A 19,205-nucleotide genomic window follows, 5' to 3' on the forward strand; every position below is an offset into this window, starting at 1 on the left:
ATTACCAATTTTTTTTCTCAAATGTTCTAATTTTCCGCATAAAATCTCAGTCTAGGATAATTTTTCCATGATTTACTATTATATAATTTGTATTGCCATTCAATGTGAAGTCCATGAACTAGTCTTTGTATTTAGTCAAAGATGTCATGTCAGGCCCGGGGCTGAAGAGGACGGGAGGTGATCGTCGGTGGCATGAGGTTGCACAGACAATGAGCAGTTCCTAGCAGGCTTCTAGGTGGAGGAAACATGAATGAACCGATCTTACACTGGAAGGAGGAGGATTCCGAAACTGTTCAATGTAATGGGTTGTACAGTTGAAGAGGGCTTAAAAGATTTGATATGTACTACTCATACGAATAAGATGCATCTTTTTTCGGTAGCTCATCACATAAGAACTCCAAAGTTAAGCGTGGTTGACTTGGGGCAATTCTAGGATGGGTGACTTCTAATGAAGTTTCTTAGGGTGCGTGTGAGTGAGGATATAAGCACGTTGGAAAGACTCGTATTGGTACAGTGAAGACAGTCGTCGAATCTGGGACGTTACATGTTAGCACCACGTTTGCATTGTATCGGTGTCATGTCAACGTTATATCAACAAAAGATAAATATTACTCATACAAAAAACAAAAACAGCGAACTAAAATTGAAATTCAATTACATAAAGATTCAAAATTGTAAAAACAAATGTAATTTTTACTCTAATTAAACATGGCAAAACGTTTTAACTTTTGGGTGAGTGAGGTGGAACAAAACTCATTGGCCAAAAATAATCGTGTGAGTAAAATCCAAGGTCATGTAAACAAAAAAAATCAAGTGAAATGTTACCATGCACCTTGTAGTGGAAGTAAATCAAATATGTGGCTATCCATGTCGGTAGAACTTACATTTCTTGGCAATGACACATCAAAGACAAATCTCGTACGATGTTGGCATTCAGGATTTAATTCTATGTTTACTTATTTGAATGATCCTATCCTTCAATTGACTTAATCAACAATGTACACTTGTTTTAATCCCTATGTGGCGGCATGGATCCCAAGGATATGTCAGTTGGCCCCATTCGAGGACTTTTGAATACAATTGTTCGAATATTTTTATTATAATCTGTTCGTTCATATATTGAATAAATATGATACATACTTTTCTAATTCTCCCTAACTTATATATATCATTTTTAATTGTGAATTTTTTTATATGTAATTTTTTTTTTAATATGAGTTAACTTGTAATTCTTTAGTTGGAGTAAAGTGTGGATAAGATAAAATATTGATTTGCATTCGGACGAGATCATTTGATTTGTGATCGAGTGTAACTCGATTAATACTATGTTAATTTAATTAAATTAATAAAATGTTAATTTGAAAATCTTCTTAAATAAATTAAGTCAGACAATTGATGAAAAATTTCAAATATTGTTGTAAGTTATTCGAGAAAATATATTTAGCGATTGAGATTGGAAAGGGGAATAACTTTATTTCATGATTTGGTTGAATTAATGACAAATATTACAAAATACTTTAATATGACACTTTATTTTATTTTTAATTTCTAAAATTATGATATTTAATTATTGTTTCAATTTATATCTCGAGCTTACACTTTTATACAAGTGTCATTAAAAAAATGTCAGTAAATGTAATTTTTCTTATTGTATTTTTCCAATGAAAATGAACATCGAGAGCATGTAGATTTTATATGTTCTTTTTGCAAATTTTTCTAATATTTTATTTGCAGTATAATTTTATTAGTTTAATTTATTTCAACTTTGTTCATAGAAAGAGAAATTAAAAAGAATGGAAATTACTTTCTATTTTTGAATTAAATTTATGATATAATCCTTATAATTTTTTTAACCAAGAAAATTATTTGAGAAATATATATTCAGAAATTGAGATTGGAAATGGGAATAACCTTATTTCATTATTTGGTTGAATTGAAGATAAATATTACAAAATAAATTAATATGATTCTTTATTTATTTTTAATTTCTTAAATTGTGGTAATGAAAATTACTTTTCTTCTTTTGAATTAAATTTATGAGATATTTTTTATAATTTTTTAACCAAGATAATCCTTATAATAAATACGCACTATAGTGATAATTTATTGTTAGAGATTAAAAATTTTACGTATGATATTATTAGGTATTATTTTCTTTATATATGTGTGTTAATACATACATATATTTGAGTGATATTATTTTAAAATTTTATTTCACCTGAAATTATTAATCATCAATATCAATTTACAATTGATTCATTCTCCTATAAATTTAACTATCTACATGTATTCTAAAAATAAACGGAGAAAGTTAAACAAAATCCTCAAGGGGTTAAAAGTCAGTAAAAACACAATTGATGTTTAACTTAATAACAAGTTTAGTGGTTTTATTTTAACATTATTATGATAATTTATTTAATTAAGAGAATTTTATTTGACAATCGTTTGTCTATATGTCCTTCATTTAAGTATATTATGGTTTTTGTTTTAGTAAAATTCATTATTATGTTAATTTTAATTTTGTTATTTTTCTATTGTGAATGATATTTATATGAAAAATATATTTGCTAATTTGAAAGAACTATCATTATGTTATAATCACGCAGATTGAAATGTGTCATATGAATAAGTGAATATATATGATTTATTTTCATGTTGAATTTTTATCTATTGTGTTTTGATATATTTAGATGGATAAATACTCATAAACAATATGTTATTCAAATGATTTTAAACTTTATCTAAATCTCGTGATTATATTTTTAATTATTGGTCACCCAAGTGCATCGCAGGTAAACATTCCTAGTTAGTTAAAATGTATAATCCTTAAAAACAATGGAATTAATTTTACATAATATTTGTCATAAAAAATTGATCAAGTGATGCTTGCGATCATATTTTGAATAATATAAATAGTAACTCTAGTTCTATGAATATAATATATACTTACAAGATTTTAAAAAGTGAATAATATTTTAAATTTCCTATTTTTCCTATTGACCTGTGTTTTAAAAGATTGGCCAAGAAAGAGAGGACCAAGGTTCAAAAGGCTGCTGACAGAATAATATAATATAATACTAAGATAATACAAGAATTTATGGTAGTATTATATACTGTTATTGAATACTCTGCAGCAGTTAAAAGTTATAATGTAGTATCATGAAATGTTTTTTTTGACAGTTAGGTGTCTTTTCAAAATTGGTGTATCATTTGTTTGTGTAGGTGGACTCTTCAGCTAAAATTGTCCCTTCTTTTTGTTCCTTCTTCTAATCTCTCTCAGGTGAAGGCAATGTTCCAGTGGGAGGGCAAGAAATGTTAGTTTCATATCCTGACAAACTGATAATTCTTTCTTGAGATAAATTATCTATATTTTTTTTCTAAATCTTTATTGATTTAACTCAAGAATCTGTGAAATTTTCTGGGCTATTGTAGTACTTAAGTTTAGTGGTTTGTCTATCTTTAAACTGCCGTGTCTCGGTTTCTTTTCTCGTTCTTTTTGCTTGTTGAAAGAAAGTTTCTTTAAATCCTACTGGTAACCTTCTTGCTTTTTACCATCAAGAAAAGGATTTCTTCCCCGGCCCCCTTTGTCTTCTTCCTGAAAGGGTTAAAAAAGTATATCCTTTTGGAAGTTATGCTGTGTTCAAGATTTATTGTTATCGTCAAGGACAATTTTTCTTGAAGATCAGTACTTTTTTGCTATATGAAAGAAGCAAAATTTTGTATTTTTCCTCGTTTGGTGGTGCTGTACAAGAAATGGGACGACTGATCGTTCGTAGGTCGAAAACATGAGATATTGATGAAGGAAAGTATTTTGATGAGGGTTTTGTTTTGCAAGATTCACTGTCCACTTATTTGTTTCTGCAAACCCTCTGTTGCTCATCTTTATTGCTCTGAGCCACTGAAATTGGAAAACAGTACACCAAATACTGTTCCAACAGAGATTGCAGGTTCTGATAGTTTTGATAATAAGTCATGTGGTGAAGGAAAAGAAGAGCGTGTAAATTGGAATAAAGAAGCTAACTTTGTGGGCAAGAGCTGTATTAAAAAGCCACCGGCTATTGTGCCAAAATCTACTGAAGAAATTGTCAGGAAAAGAGTACAATGGATTGATAATTTTGGTAAAGAACTGACTCAGATCAAGGAATTTGAATCAAGGTGATTTATCTTCTCACCAGTCATATGATGAGTTTGAGTAGCTTACTTGTGGAGTTCTTGGTATATTTTGCATTATAAGTGATTGTTGATTGTTTATAATTACTGGAAATAGTATGCACTTTAATTGAATACGATGCCCAACTTGAAAATATTTTTATTAGATAAGAATGCTTCGATCTTCTATTTAACACTTTGGAAATTTGAAATTGTCATCCTTTTGTCCCATCAGAAGAAAGTTAGAATAAAGCATGATTTACTGAGAGAATTTTGAAGTTTCATCTTCTATGAGTCAAGTCTTGGCTGTCCACATGCAATAAAATTATGTTACTATTAGGAATGTAGTTACTTTTATCCATACAAAACTTTTGAACATTCAAACTCTTAAATGGAAACCAAAGGTCAATAGAAACTCATTTTCTTGTATGCATAAAACCCCTCTGCTAGCTATCGAGGCTAGAACTATTGGAGTGTTTACGCATGATTCTCCGGTCATAAATCTTTCTGGTTAACTAGAACTCATTATTTGGTTTGTAGATAGGTATCTTATATTCTTTAAAGTTGTTTCTTCCAAGGATCTTATTTTGATTATTTTATGATTTCTTGTTTTTCCTGAAAAAGAACAGCATGAACTTGCGTTGATATTTGAGATTTGTGCACGTTAATTGATCGTCTTTCTTAAAGTAGTTGTGTAAGACCCTTAGATGCTGGCACACAACTTCCAGAGAAAAATTTGCTAATTGATACTAAAATAAGCTTCATAAAAGGTGGTATATATTTGTCTTGATCGTATAAAACATGAGAAATAAATGAATGACAGCTTAATCTTTTCTTTAACAGTCATGAGAAAGAACAACTCTCTGTTCATTGTGCTTACCATAGATTTTCAAGTCTATTATGTGGCGTTAAAATGGTGCGGTGAATCCCGTCTCATGGAACACGATTTCTTGGATTAGTGAAACAGGTGACACGGATAATGAAGAGGAAAACAACCGTTGCCTTTGTGTCATTCTCTGATACTGCTCTGCTTAATGGTTTATGAGAAAGATGGATAGAATCACAGATTCTACTGTGTTACTTCCATATATTACCTTCCTATTCCATTCATCGTAGTGGCAACAGGTATAGATAGCATTCTCCAGCATGAGCCCGCCATCGTAGTAATTATTGTATCCAGAACCTGACTTGCACTGATAATGCAACCTCTGAGCCTGAGATTTGAAAGATAGTATCCAGTGTCACATTACATTGGTCGTGTTTCATTCACCTATCTAGATGGAACAGACAGAAGACTGGGAAATAGAACTGGACAGATGCTCTATATTTATTGAGTTCATCATTTGTAGTGTCCACTCTATGAGAAATGAAAGTTTGTGTTTGTTGATCATAATTTTGGTTTTTGGCCTTCAATGATGCTTACTATTAGAATCTCATTTTTCCTCTGTTTTTTTTTTCCTATTACTTTGGATCATTTGAAATAAGCTACCATTTTACATTATTCGTTACAATTGATGAAATGTATTTGATCGTCCGTATAATTACATGAAATCTTATGGGATTTTGGTTGGTTATCACTAGCTTTATTTAATGTATAGTTTTACAGTATGTTTGTTTATTTTTTTTGTTTGTGGATTCTTAAAAAAAAGGTTATTGGAATTTTGTAAAATTCAAGACTTTGTTTGGAATGACTGATGGTCCTTACAGCACACGAGCATACACATGTGCAACATTGCAAATATGGTCTTTCTTGGTTTCAAGGATGTCCGAATCAGTGGAGTTGGTGAGCAATTGACCGATGATAATGAGTTCGTTTCCTCCTAATAATACTTTTTCAGATGAGCATGTTGCACCTAACTTGTCGAGTGCGATTTGCTTGACTAACATGATTAGTAGGCTATTACATTAGTTCAGAGTTTACTTAGTGTGCATCGAAAAATAACAGTTGTAAATTTTCATATCATTAAAAAAAATATACGGTCTTTCTTTTTTTTTTTTTTTTAATTTAAAAAAATCATCAATATGTGATATGACATATAGCAAGTGTTCAATACTTTAAAAAAAAAAAATAGAAAGGAATTATCGCCAGTTCTTATGCCACAATGGACGTATTATGATAATGTTGGCTGTGTGGACGTCATGTGAATTTATGTGGAACCCTTCACTTGTTTTGGGGATCCAATCATCTTCTGCGAGTAATTGCTCACATGGTCCAATTCAATTCGAACTTCTCTGTTTTGTTAATGAAGTAATTACTATCTTGATTTTAATAAATTTTTTAAAAAAAATCCAATTTATAACTTTCCTAAACTCATGTGAATTTTCATAATGTAAAGACCAAGTTTTTTTTTAATAATGGAGTTATTGGCATATAATTTTTTAATATAAAGACCAATACATTTGATCTAGTTTGGGTTTGTCAAATTCAAGTGTGCAACTGATGCTCTAGCGAATCAAAAGAACTAACTTCGAGGGTCGTCATTTGCGTCACGAAACAATTTTAAAGGCGCTGAGGCGTCCCCACCAAAACCCTAAACCATCTGATGGTCAATTCAGCAAAAACCCAACGAGGTTTTTCACAAAGCAAGAGAGCACTTGAATGAGTAGTAAATGAGGGCAGATGACATCAATATATATGGGCTGACGACTCAACCATTGTTTTGATCGTTCGTAACCTTTCTCTTCACATTCTTGATATTCAATATATTAGTAAAATAACAAACAAAGGCAAATCAATGAAGATTCTTACTCTGGCAGCACTATATGAATGTGACTTGAAATGATAATAATCGGTTAGGGTATAAGAGAGTCCATGCGCATATAATTAAGTAGTTGGAGCCTCATTTTGAGACGAGCTCGAGCTTTAATATCTAATGCTTGAGTCCTTATCGAGCTCGAGCCGTATTTTTTAATTACTTTTATTTCTGAAACAATAATTTTATTAGATTTTTTTTTTAACTTTTATAATGCATTATATACTCAACAATTAATTTTATAAAAAAAAAACAAAAGAGACTTTCATAAATATGCATTCTAGTCCAATTGATGCTCAAGAGAACAGAGTTAGACAGGCTCCAGTTACTCGAAAATGCTCACGTACATACAACTTAAGTGACTCGAATTCTATTCAAGACATCAATTCAAGCTAGAAAATATATTTTCCTGAGTCGAGCTCGAGTATACTACTCTTCTATCCAAGACATCAAGCTTGAAAAACCGATTTCCAACGGTTCGTATAGTAGGTACTCTTCCAAGTTCCATCTTATAACGTACTGCTCTTCTAAACTGGATTATATTATCGGGACGTAACGTTTGTTCTTCATATTTTTTTGTGATATCATTATGTCAAGCTAACACATGAAGAGGAAGCGTTTCCAGCAATCAGATCATATAACCTTTGAACCGGCCTACAGATTGTTTACAAGCATTCAAGAGCCGACAAAGATTTCAAAACTCACTTCCCTGTTTGATGTTCCGTATACAGAATCGTCTCAATTCTCTCAACGTCCATGTAACAAGATTCTTTAACGCAAAGAGAGCAACGAAAGTTATCAAGCAAGAAATCCAAATCATCACTACAAGAAAAAAGGCCTACGACAACGGTTTTTCCCAGTTATTGTAGGCCTTTTAAAACCGTTGTTAGAAGCCCTGTGGTTAAAGGGTGTGCTCAAAGACAACGGTGAAAAACCGTTGTCGTAGACGTCTAAAGATGACGGTGAAAAACCGTCGTCGTAGGTATACAAAACCGTTGTTAAAGGTCATGTGGTTAAAGAATTCGCTAAAAGACAACGGCTCTAGAGTGTTGTGTTAGTTACAATTTGCGACGGTTTTTAAACAACCGTCGCAAATTAATTTGCGACGGAAATCATCGTTAACCGTCGCTAAAATTAGCGACGGTCGTAATTACAATAGTCGCTATAGAGCGACGGTTTTATACATCGTCGCTAAAATTAGGGACGGTATTTATTCAATTTCGTCGCTAATATTAGCGACGGTGTTTTATGCTTTCCGTCGCTATTTTTGTCAGTAAAATAAAAAAAAATTTCAGTCGAAAATATTATATTCTTGATTTTAAAAATTTATTAAACTTTAAAGAAAAAAACGAAATTAAAATTGTGTAAGGGAGAAAAATTTTAAGTGTTGTGAAGTGGTAAAAATTTATTAATCTTTAAAGAGAAAAACGAAATTAAAATTGTGTAAGGGAGAAAAATTTTAAGTGTTGTGAAGTGGTATGGTAGGAAATGGACTGAGGGTTGGGATATTTATAGACAGTTTGCGAAGGGTTTCATCAAAACCGTCGCAATTAGCGACATTTATTTTTTCAACTGTCGCCGATTTAAAATTAGCGACGCTTTTACAAGAACTGTCGCTTTATTTAGCAACGGTTATATTAAACCGTCGCTAAATATAGCGACGGTTAAATATAAACCGTCGCTAATTATAGATCGGCGACGGTGTTCCAAAAACGGTCGCTAACTTTAGCGACGGTTAAACAAAAACCGTCGCTAAATTTAGCGACCGTTTTTGGAAAACCGTCGCTAAATCTACATCGGCGACAGTTTTACTTAAAACTGTCGCTAATTTTAGCGACGGATATACTTAAACTGTCGCAATATTTAAATTAGCGACGGTATAGTATAACCGTCGCTAATTTTAGCGACAGATTTTACGTAGGCCGTCGCAAAATATAATATTGACAACAAAATTTGTAGAAAAACCAGTTGAAAGACAACGGTTTTTTACAAACCGTTGTCTTAGCTTGAAGAAAAACGCTAATACGACAACAGTTTAAAAACCGTTGTCGTAGTCCAAAAAAAAAAACGCTCATAGACAACGGTTTTTAAAAACCGTTGTCGTAGGCCAAAAAAAAAAGCTCATAGACAACGGCTTTTAAAAACCGTTGTCGTAGATATATCAAAGACAACGGTTTTAAAGAAACTGTTGTCTTTGAGCTGATTTTTTTTAGGCTACGACAACGGTTTTTGTTAAAACCGTTGTTGAAAGTAAAAAGACAACGGTTTTTGTTAAAACCGTTGTCTTTGATGTGTTGTTAAATACGATTTTTGTTGTAGTGCATAGTCAGGCAAACGAGAGTGGCTTCGGAGCAGAAAACTACAGTACCTTCACAAGATCTTCGGCATATTTTCTAGTTAGCCCAATGATAACGGAAAACTTATGCCTGAAACGATTATTTTGAGCTGACTATTTCTACTTTGGCTAGTCAACTGCAAGTTCTCGCACATCTTCCTCAAGTATATGTGTTGAGACGTGAAAGGCCAGTTTTCATCTTAATTTATCAATGACTGTTCAATCTTGACAATGAATTGATGCACGATGAGTTTAGCAAATTAGAGAAAAATGAAAACGTGTCATAAATAGATGCAGGGAAGTTTCTGTTAGAGTAGATGCATAGCTAGTCAACTTGTGGCACGAGTGGTAAGATCCTGCCGCCAAAGCGCGCCTAGCTGCAAGGAAAATCCTTGTTTCCTAGTTTAGAGTTTTAATGGTTTTGAAAACTAGATTTTTCATATCTTATTTATTTTGTAAACATAAATTCACGAATTTTGAAAATTATTTTTCAGATTATTAATAATTAAATTGTTTTGTTCTTGAGTGTCTCTCAAACAACCCAAAAGCTTCTTGCTCTGCTCTTTAAATCAAACTTATCAAGAATTCATTCTTGTGTCATTTGTCGATTGATCTCATACGGATTGTCAAAGACCAGTTCTTTGAAGGTCGTCTGTTTCTCAATTATTTCACTCGTAAATATTTGTTGCTAAGTTTCATAATTAGAGGTGAATATCACAAAACCCATGCTGGATTCAAAAGATCGGGACAAAAACAATCCTTGTTCTCTATTGAATTGAGGGCGCGATTCTAATTTAATAGTGTTTGTCTTTCTTCGTACGAGGATTCATATCATTTGGTATCAGAGCTTAGGTTCATTGAATTCAAGTATCTCGTTCTTAAATTTTTAGATCTGCAATTATCATTTCATTTGTTTGTCAGATCTGCGCCTCTATCGTTCTTCGTCTTTTCTTGAATTTGTGATTCTCAAAATTGTGTTATTTTTTTTCCTAGGAATTTTCGAGTGCACAACAAAACCATCTTGTGCAAGAGGAAAAAAAAAGTACAAAAATTACAAAAATTCTCCATATAATGGTTTTGCTGTTTTGTTCTATTCTCTTTTGTAAGTCATATTCCAGTAACTCTCACAGTCAAAAAAAAATTCAAATTGCTTGTATATGCAGTCTGAGTGAGTCGATCACAAATTGTTTACGAGTTGAACTTGATTGTTTGATATATACAAATACAAATCTTGAGCACCTTTGAGGGAACTCTCGAAGTCGAGTGAAAATACTTGAGTGCGAGTGCATTTTTTTTGGAGTGATCGGTGAGTATTTGTAATGAGATAAAAAAAAAAGAGGAGAGACGAGCGAATTTTCTTTGGAGTGATCGTGAGAATTTGGGTGAGGAATATTTTGTTTTCTACTAACGTTTCTTGTAGGTACAAAATCTGAAAGGAAAAATAGAGAGGGAGATAGGAGATAGTTCTAACCAAGGGTTGTCTAAGGTTCAAATAGAGGCGTTGTTCGGTCATTTCAGTAGAATAATGAGGATCGAGTTGGAGCCATTACATGAGCGGTTGGATAGGCTTGAAGTTAGCATCAGTGGAAATAAATCTAAGCCTAGAGATTCGGATAGAGGAGAAGAAGAGGAGTATGATTTGGGAAGAGATGTAAAGAGCCAAAATGAAAATTGGGGTATGAACGGACGAGGTAGAGGGTTTGGTAGAGGAAGAAGAGGAGCCGTATATGGTAGGTACGATGATAGAAAAGATAGTAACATGGGTAGTATTAAGATGAAGATTTCCTCATTCCATGGGAAATCAAACCTTGAGGCATATTTAGAGTGGGAAAATAGGGTAGAGTTTGTGTTTGAATGTCACCACTACTCCGAACAAAAGAAGGTTAGGTTGGAGGTGGTTTAATTTCTAGACTACACTCTCATTTGGTGGGATCAATTAGTGACCACTAGGAGGAGGTATAATGAGAGACCCATTGAGACTTGGGATGAGATAAAAATGGTCATGAGGAAGAGGTTTGTACCCAATCACTATTATAGAGAGATGTTTAAAAGGCTACAAACTTTGAGACAAAGAGTAAAGAGTGTCGAGGACTGCTATAAAGATATGGAATTAGTCATGATTATGGAAAATATAGAGGAGGATAGTGAGGCGACAATGGCCCGTTTTCTTTGTGGTTTGAACATAGAGATTCAAGATCAAGTGTAGCTTAGGGACTACTTGGATCTAGACAAGATAGTGCAAATGACCATAAAGTTGGAGCAACAACTCAAGAGGCGAAGAGTTGGCCGCACCAATCAAATTGGGATTTCGTCGTCTTCTTGGAGACCAAATGTGGTGAAACCTGAGGAGAGCAAGGTGATGACCAGATTGAGACCAAGAAAGAAACGTCTAAACAAGGAGTGCAAGGTAAATTTGAAACTCTTCTTAATCATTCTAAGTATATTAAATGTTTTAGGTGTCAAGAGGCTGGTCATATTGCTAGTCAATGTCCTAATAAGAGGATAATGATATTGAATGGCTATGGTGAATATGAGTCTCAAAGTAAGGGCGATGACAAGGGTTATGATGATGAGATGTCTGCTTTAGAAGATCCTGATGAGGGATATGAAGCGGTTGTAGGAGAAGCACTAGTGACGGGGCGGATCATGAGTGCCCAAGTCAAGGAGGATGAGACTAGCCAAAGGGAAAACTTGTTCCATACTAGGTGTTTTGTGAATAGCAAGGTTTGCAACCTTATCATAGATGGGGGAAGTTGTACTAATGTGGCGAGTGTAGAGATGGTGGAGAAGTTGGGTTTAGCTACCTTGAAGCATCCTCAACCATATAGGCTTCAATGGTTGAATGATTGTGCGGAAGTGAAGGTTAATAGGCAAGTTTTAGTTGCATTTCAATTGGGAAATATGTTGATGAGGTATTGTGTGATGTGGTGCCAATGCATGCTTGTCATATTTTGCTAGGTAGAACATGGCAATATGATAGGCAAGTAACTGACGACGGGTTCAAGAATATATATTCATTTGTATTGAAGAAAGAACCCATTGTGTTGCTTCCATTTTCAACAAGTATTGGAGGACCAATTGAAAAAAAAAGAATAGAGAAGAGGTCGAAAAAAGTGTGAACACAAAATGAGGTGGCTTTTGAAAGCAAAAATGAAATGGCTGAAAAAAAGAGTGATCAAAAGAGTGAGATGGTCATACAAAAGAAAAAAAAAGTGAGAAAGAAAGAAAATGAGAGGAAAGAGGCAAAAAAAAAAAACATATATGACCCAAAAAAGTGAATTGAAGCAATTATTGCACACACATGATCCATTTGTGTTGATTCTTTATAAAGAGATCATCTTTAACACAAGAAATATAGCTGGGTCCCTTCCGAGCATTGTTGTTTCACTTTTGCAGGAGTTTGATGATATATTTCCGGAGGAGCTACCTTAATGACTACCACCATTGAAGTGGATTGAGCAGCAAATTGATTTTGTGCCCGAGAGTGCATTGCCAAATCGTCCAGCTTATAGAAGCAATCCGTAGAAGACTAAGGCGCTTCAACGGCAGGTAAATGAGTTGTTAGATAGGGGTTTTGTGTGTGAGTCCATGTCTCCTCGTGTTGTACCTGTTTTATTAGTTCCTAAGAAAGATGGCTCATAGCATATGTGTGTAGATTGTAGGGCAATCAATAATATAACCATCAAGTATAGGCATCCTATACCTAGGCTAGATGATATGTTAGACGAATTGCATGGTGCATGTGTTTTCAGCAAAATTGATTTGAAAAGTGGTTATCACCAAATAAGAATGAGAGAAGGTGATGAGTGGAGAACGACTTTTAAGACCAAATACATGTTATATGAGTGGATGATAATGTCTTTTGGCTTAACTAACGCTCCTAGCACTCTTATGAGGTTAATGAACCATGTTTTGTGTGCACACATAGAAAAATTTGTTGTGGTCTACTTTGATTATATCCTAGTGTATAGAAAAAATTTAAAAGAGCACGTTGAACACTTAAAACTTGTGCTAATCACACTTCGAGCGGAGAGTTTGTATGATAACTTAAAGAAATGTGATTTTTGCACTGGCAAGCTTGTCTTTCTTGGTTTTGTGGTAAGCTCACATTGGATATAAGTGGATGAAGATAAGGTAATTGCTATTCGAGATTGGCCAACGCCTACTACTGTTGGTCAAGTCCGAAGCTTTCATGGCCTTGCAAGCTTTTATAGGAGGTTTGTAAAAGATTTTAGCACACTGGCAGCACCAATGACGGCAGTCATAAAGAAGAACGTTCCATTCCATTGGGACGAGGAGCAAGAGAAGTCCTTTAATATTATTAAATAAAAATTAATTAATGCTCCTTTACTTATTTTACCTGACTTTGCTAATAATTTTGAAATTGAATGTGATGCTTCAGGTGTAGGTATTGGCGGAGTTTTGATGCAAGGAGGACAGCCGGTGGCGTACTTTAGTGAGAAGTTCAATGGAGCAGCGCTGAACTATCTGATGTATGACAAAGAGCTGTACGCACTTGTGAGGACGCTAGAGACGTGGCAGTACTACTTGAGGCCTAGGGAGTTTGTGATTCATATGGATCATGAATCCTTAAAGCATCTTAAAGGGCAACAAAAGTTGAACAAGTGACATGCCAGGTGGGTGGCATTTGTTGAGACATTCCCCTACATGATCAAATATAGGCAAGGTAAGGAAAATGTATTGGTCGATGCATTATCACGAAGGTACATAATATTCTCTACTTTAGAATCTAAAATTTTGGGGTTTGAGCATGTCAAGAAGTTATATGTGCTAGATGAGGATTTTAAGGATATGTTTGAAACATGTATGCATGGTCCACATGACAAATTCTATTTGCATAATGGTTTCTTGTTTAGAGAAGATAAGTTGCGCATCCTAAATCATCCATTCGTGAATTACTTGTTAGGGATGCACATTGGGTGGTTTGATGGGACACTTTGGTGTGGCAAAAACTTTGAATACTTTACATGAACATTTTTATTGGCCACATATGAAGCGTGACATTGAACGAGTGTGTGATAAGTGCATAACTTGTAGGCAAGCTAAGTCTAGAACACAACCACATGGATTATATACCCCACTTCCAGTCCCTAGTGAACCTTGGGTTGATATTTCTATGGATGTTGTTTTGGAGTTGCCTAGGACAAAGAGGGGAGGGATTCTATATTTGTTGTTGTGGATAGATTTTCGAAAATGGCGTATTTTATTGCATCTCACAAAACTGATGATGCTTCTAACATTGCGGATTTATTCTTTGGAGAAGTCGTTAGGTTGCATGGTATGCCTAAGACTATTGTTTCTGACCGTGATGTTAAGTTTTTGAGTTACTTTTGGAAAACTTTGTTGGCTAAACTTGGCACTAAATTATTGTTTTCTACGACTTTTCATCCTCAAACTGATGGGCAGACTGAGGTTGTTAATATGACGTTAGGAACTTTATTACGTGTTATTCTTAAAAAGAATTAAAGAATTGGGAATAATGTTTACCATTTTTTTGAGTTTGCTTATAATTGTAGCGTGCATTCTACTACAAATTATTCTCCATTTGAAATTGTGTATGGTTTTAATCCTTTAACTCTGTTGGATTTGATGTCTTTACATGTGAGTGAAAGGTTAAACATGGATGGCAAAAAGAAGGCTGAATTTGTTAGGGATTTGCATGAAAATGCCAAGGCCAACATCGAGAAGAAAAATGAGCAATATGCTAAGCAAGCCAACAAGGGAAAGAAGATAGTGGTATTTGAGAAAGGTGATTGGTTGTGGTTACACTTGATGAAGGAAAAGTTACCCGAAAAGAGACGTTCAAAGCTGCTACCTAGGAGTGATGGACCATTTCAAGTCCTTGAAAGGATCAATGACAACGCCTACAAACTCGATATACAGTATAACGTGAGTTCTACTTTTAATGTTAGTGATCTTTCGTTGTTTGATGTAGGTGATGAATAAGATTTGAGGACAAATCCTTTTCAAGAAGGGGAATATGATGCGATCATGGTAGGCCAAGCTCCAAGTAAGGCATGGGATCCTTTAGAGTTTTCGGAGGGACCAATCATGAGGGGACGACTGAAGAAATTCAAAGAAGCGTTGCATGGGATTATGAACGGACTTACAAGCGAGGTGTAGAGTGCCGAAGGGTTTGTGATGCATGGGAGCAAGTTTGGAAGTCATAGGAACATCATTCAAGTGTCAAATGATGAGGAGACCAGGAGCTTCGGCACCCGAGCGGCCAAATATTAACGCCCGAGCGGTAAGATCCTACCGCCCGAGCGCGCCTACCTGCGAGGAAAATCGTTGTTTCCTAGTTTAGAGTTTTAATTGTTTTGGAAACTATATTTTTCATATCTTGTTTATTTTGTAAGCATATATGCATGAATTTTGAACATTATTTTTCAGATTATTAATAATTAAATTGTTTTGTTCTTGAGTTTCTCTGAAACAACCCAAAAGCTTCTTGCTTTGTACTTCAAATCAAACTTATCAAGGATTCATTCTTGTGGCGTTTGTCAATTGATCTCGTACGGATTGTCAAGGACCGGTTCTTTGAAGGTTCGTCTGTTTCTCAATTGTTTCACTCGTGAATATTTGTTGCTAAGTTTCATAACTTAGAGGTGAATATAACAAAACACATGCTGGATTCAAAAGCTCGGGACAAACACGATCCTTGTTCGCCATTGAATTGAGGGCGCAGTTCTAATTTAATTATGTTTGTCTTTCTTCGTATGAGGATTCATATCATGTACTAGCATGAACTCTGATTCGTTTACCGACTCCATTGAGGGTCATTAGGTGGCGATGTTGGGTGTAGTTTCGAAATACATAGGAGCAAATGCATTTTAGTTGGGGATTCAATGTTTACCTATGGGTAAAGATATCTTATATGGTCTGATGAGTTAATAGTACAAGGAATCTCTGGTCAAAGTAAGACATGTGCAGTTTAGAAAAGTGTTTCCTCAGTTGCACATACCATGAAACTATTACTCAAAGATAAATCACATCATTATCGAATTCATATGCAACTCTCGATATATAAATGGTTGCATATTCGATCAGGCTATATGAGTTGAAGGAACTATACTGCAAGCTAACCATGACTTAAGGTTCTTGCATGCAATATCAGCGATACCTAGTGGTCATAGGACGATACTACTAAACGTTCTTACCATGATCCGATGGGTGAATAATAAATAAGTTCTGACATTCTAGATCAAGGAGCTGATGAAAAGAATGAGGCTAATTAGGGTGAGCCCGAATAAGAATAAATGTTATTCTGAATCATATGGAGATGTGAACCCAAAGCTAACTATATCTCTGGACCATTGAGGGTTACACAAGTATCGGATTATGTGTTCCCATTGAGAAAGTCAAAATTCAAGAGTTGAATTTGGCTACTATAATTTGATGAAGATCAAACAGGATGCTTATAAAAGAGTTTATAAGCTGATTTCATAGGATGAGAGAAATGGAAGTTAGCTTAATTGCTAATTGAGGAAGGAAAATTAAATTGCTTGTTTTGGTGAAGGATTTCACTGAACTGGTAGCTGTCCAATGTGGTAAATGAAAATTTTGATATTTGAAATTTTTGAATTTTATTATATGAACAAGACTTGTATTTTTGATACATCGGCTGTCTTGGATCCTCGATCGGGGTTAAAATGAATTAGAAATCATTTATTTAGTAAATTGAGAATTGATTGATTAAATAATAATACTAATAGTGGTGACTATTAATATGTACAAATTCTCATAAAATTCTCTAGGGAGTTCTAGAATTAATTAACTATTGAGTTAACTATATAAATTAAATAATGATTATTTAATTTAATTAATATTCTACGCATGTGTTAGTTGTGTATGTATTAATGTTTATATATATGTTAGAGTAGGTGCCCAGCAAGCCAACTTGTGGCTCGGGTTTTAATTGACTCTAATGTAAAACAATCTTTATTTTAATATATTCTTACGATTTCATTCGATTATGGCATTATACTTTATCTGTATACCCGTGGAAGCTGCATAGATAAAGTCCTTGAATATACAATAGGTACCATGAGGTCTGCGTCGCAACATAAGATCATGAAACTCATTAGGAAGTGTACCGTATATTCTAAACAGGTTTTTAGTCAAATCAGCCGCCTAAAACAAGGATAAAGATTGCTCGAGCTCGAGGCTAGAATCTGTTATGTAAACGCCATGTTTCATTGGCAAGGGCATGGAGATGTCCATTCACACAGATGGGTGATCATATGACTATGCACCGAACAACCCTCCTCGGACTGTCCAAGTGGTTCTCACTTATCGAGTGGAATAGTCCGCAGTTATGGTTGTACACCATTAGTCCTTTAACCTGGGACAATGTAGGGGCTATACGTACTAGCATGCACTTTGATCCATTTACCGACTCCATCGAGGGTAATCAGGTGGCGAGGTTGGTGTAGTTTCGAAATACGTATGAGTAAATGCATTGTAGTCGGGGATTCACCGTTCGCCTACGGACGAAGATATCCTATGTGATCTGATGAGTTAATAGTGCAAGGAGTCTCTGGCCAGAGCAAGAAATGTGTTTTAGGGAAAGGTATTTTCCTAGTTGCACATACCATGCCACTATTAGTACTCAAAAATAAATCGCATCGTTATCGGATTCATATGCAACTCTCGATATACCAATGGTTGCAGATTCGATCGGGATATATGTGATGAAGGGACTGTACAGTACGCTAACCATGACTAAATGTTCTTGCAGGCACTATCAGTGATACCTAGGGGATCATGTGGCGATGCTTCTAGACGCTCTTACTTTGATCCGATGGCTGCAATCAGAAATGAGTTCTGACATTCTTGATCGAGGAGTTGATGAAAAAAATTGGGTTAACTAGGGTAAACCCGAACAAGAATAAATGTTATTTTGAATCACATGGAGATGTGAACCCATGGCTAGATGTATTCCTGAACCATTGAGGGTCACACAAGCATCAGATTCTGTGTTCCCGTTGAGATAGTCAAATTTCAAGGAGTTGGAATTTGGCGACTATAGTTTGATGGAGAACAAACAGGAAGCTTATAAAGGTGTTTATGAGCTGATTCCATAGGATGGAAGAAATGGAAGTTAGCATTATTCCTAAATAAGGAAGGAGAGTTGAACTGCCTGTTTTGTGAGGGATTTCACTAAAACTGGTTGCTGCCTATTATGGTAAGTGAAAATTTTGATCTTCGAAATTTTCGATTTTCAATATATGAACAAGATTTGTATCCTTGATACATCGGCGCTCTCGGATCGTCGTTCGAGGTTATAATGAGTTCGGAATAATTTTTTATAGTGAATTTGGAATTTACTAATTAAATGATTGTGCTAGTAGTGGTGACTACTAACATGCACACATTCTCATTAATATTCCAGAGGAGTCTAGAATTAAATTAACCAAGGAGTTAGTTAATAAAATATATAATGATTATTTAATTTAATATACATATACATGTATATATTTATATGGTGATATAAAATGTGTGTATATAATATTATTATATAATGTATTATTAAAGGTTGATAAATACATTATATATTAATCATGTGGGAGTTTAAATATAATGAAACTATTAGAGTTCTTGTGGGAGATGGACTCCTAATTAGACTAGGAGTCTCATTCTATAAATACACTATTAGGGCTCATTAATTGGGGATGAAAAATTTTGCATACAAATCAACTCAAAATTTATCTCCATTCTCCTTGAAAGTCACGGCCATCACCATAAGGAAAGTGGGAAGAAATTATGGTCAAAAACAAATTTGATTTGTATAATTATTGATTAAGAATCAATAATTGTGGGTTAATTATTGATTAAGAATCAATAAGAAAAGTTAACAACCTTCCCACCTTTTTGGAAAAAGAGGTCACGACCACCTTGTGAAAAAAAACAAAAGAAAAATTTCGGCCACTTTTGTGTCTCCAACC

General features: G+C 34.4%; 1 protein-coding gene across 1 annotated transcript; it reads left to right on the plus strand.

The window, feature by feature from the left end:
* The first annotated feature begins 3,132 nt into the window (after positions 1-3,132).
* On the plus strand, positions 3,133-5,129 carry LOC140960345 (uncharacterized). Its single transcript, XM_073418586.1, has 3 exons — positions 3,133-4,155; positions 4,840-4,919; positions 4,993-5,129. Exons 1-3 carry the CDS (start codon positions 3,797-3,799, stop codon positions 5,106-5,108), a joined length of 555 nt encoding a protein of 184 aa, XP_073274687.1. The 5' UTR covers positions 3,133-3,796; the 3' UTR covers positions 5,109-5,129.
* The last annotated feature ends 14,076 nt before the right edge of the window (positions 5,130-19,205 follow it).

The sequence above is a fragment of the Primulina huaijiensis genome, chromosome 15, assembly GCF_012295235.1.
Source record: "Primulina huaijiensis isolate GDHJ02 chromosome 15, ASM1229523v2, whole genome shotgun sequence".
NCBI lineage: Eukaryota > Viridiplantae > Streptophyta > Magnoliopsida > Lamiales > Gesneriaceae > Primulina > Primulina huaijiensis.

Excerpts from the sequence above, each read along its gene's own strand:
- LOC140960345 (XM_073418586.1), top strand. The coding sequence starts at position 3,797 with ATGAAGGAAAGTATTTTGATGAGGGTTTTGTTTTGCAAGATTCACTGT. Across the intron at positions 4,156-4,839 it reads ATCAAGGAATTTGAATCAAG|TTGTGTAAGACCCTTAGATG; the intron begins GTGATTTATCTT and ends TTCTTAAAGTAG. Across the intron at positions 4,920-4,992 it reads TAAAATAAGCTTCATAAAAG|TCATGAGAAAGAACAACTCT; the intron begins GTGGTATATATT and ends TTTCTTTAACAG.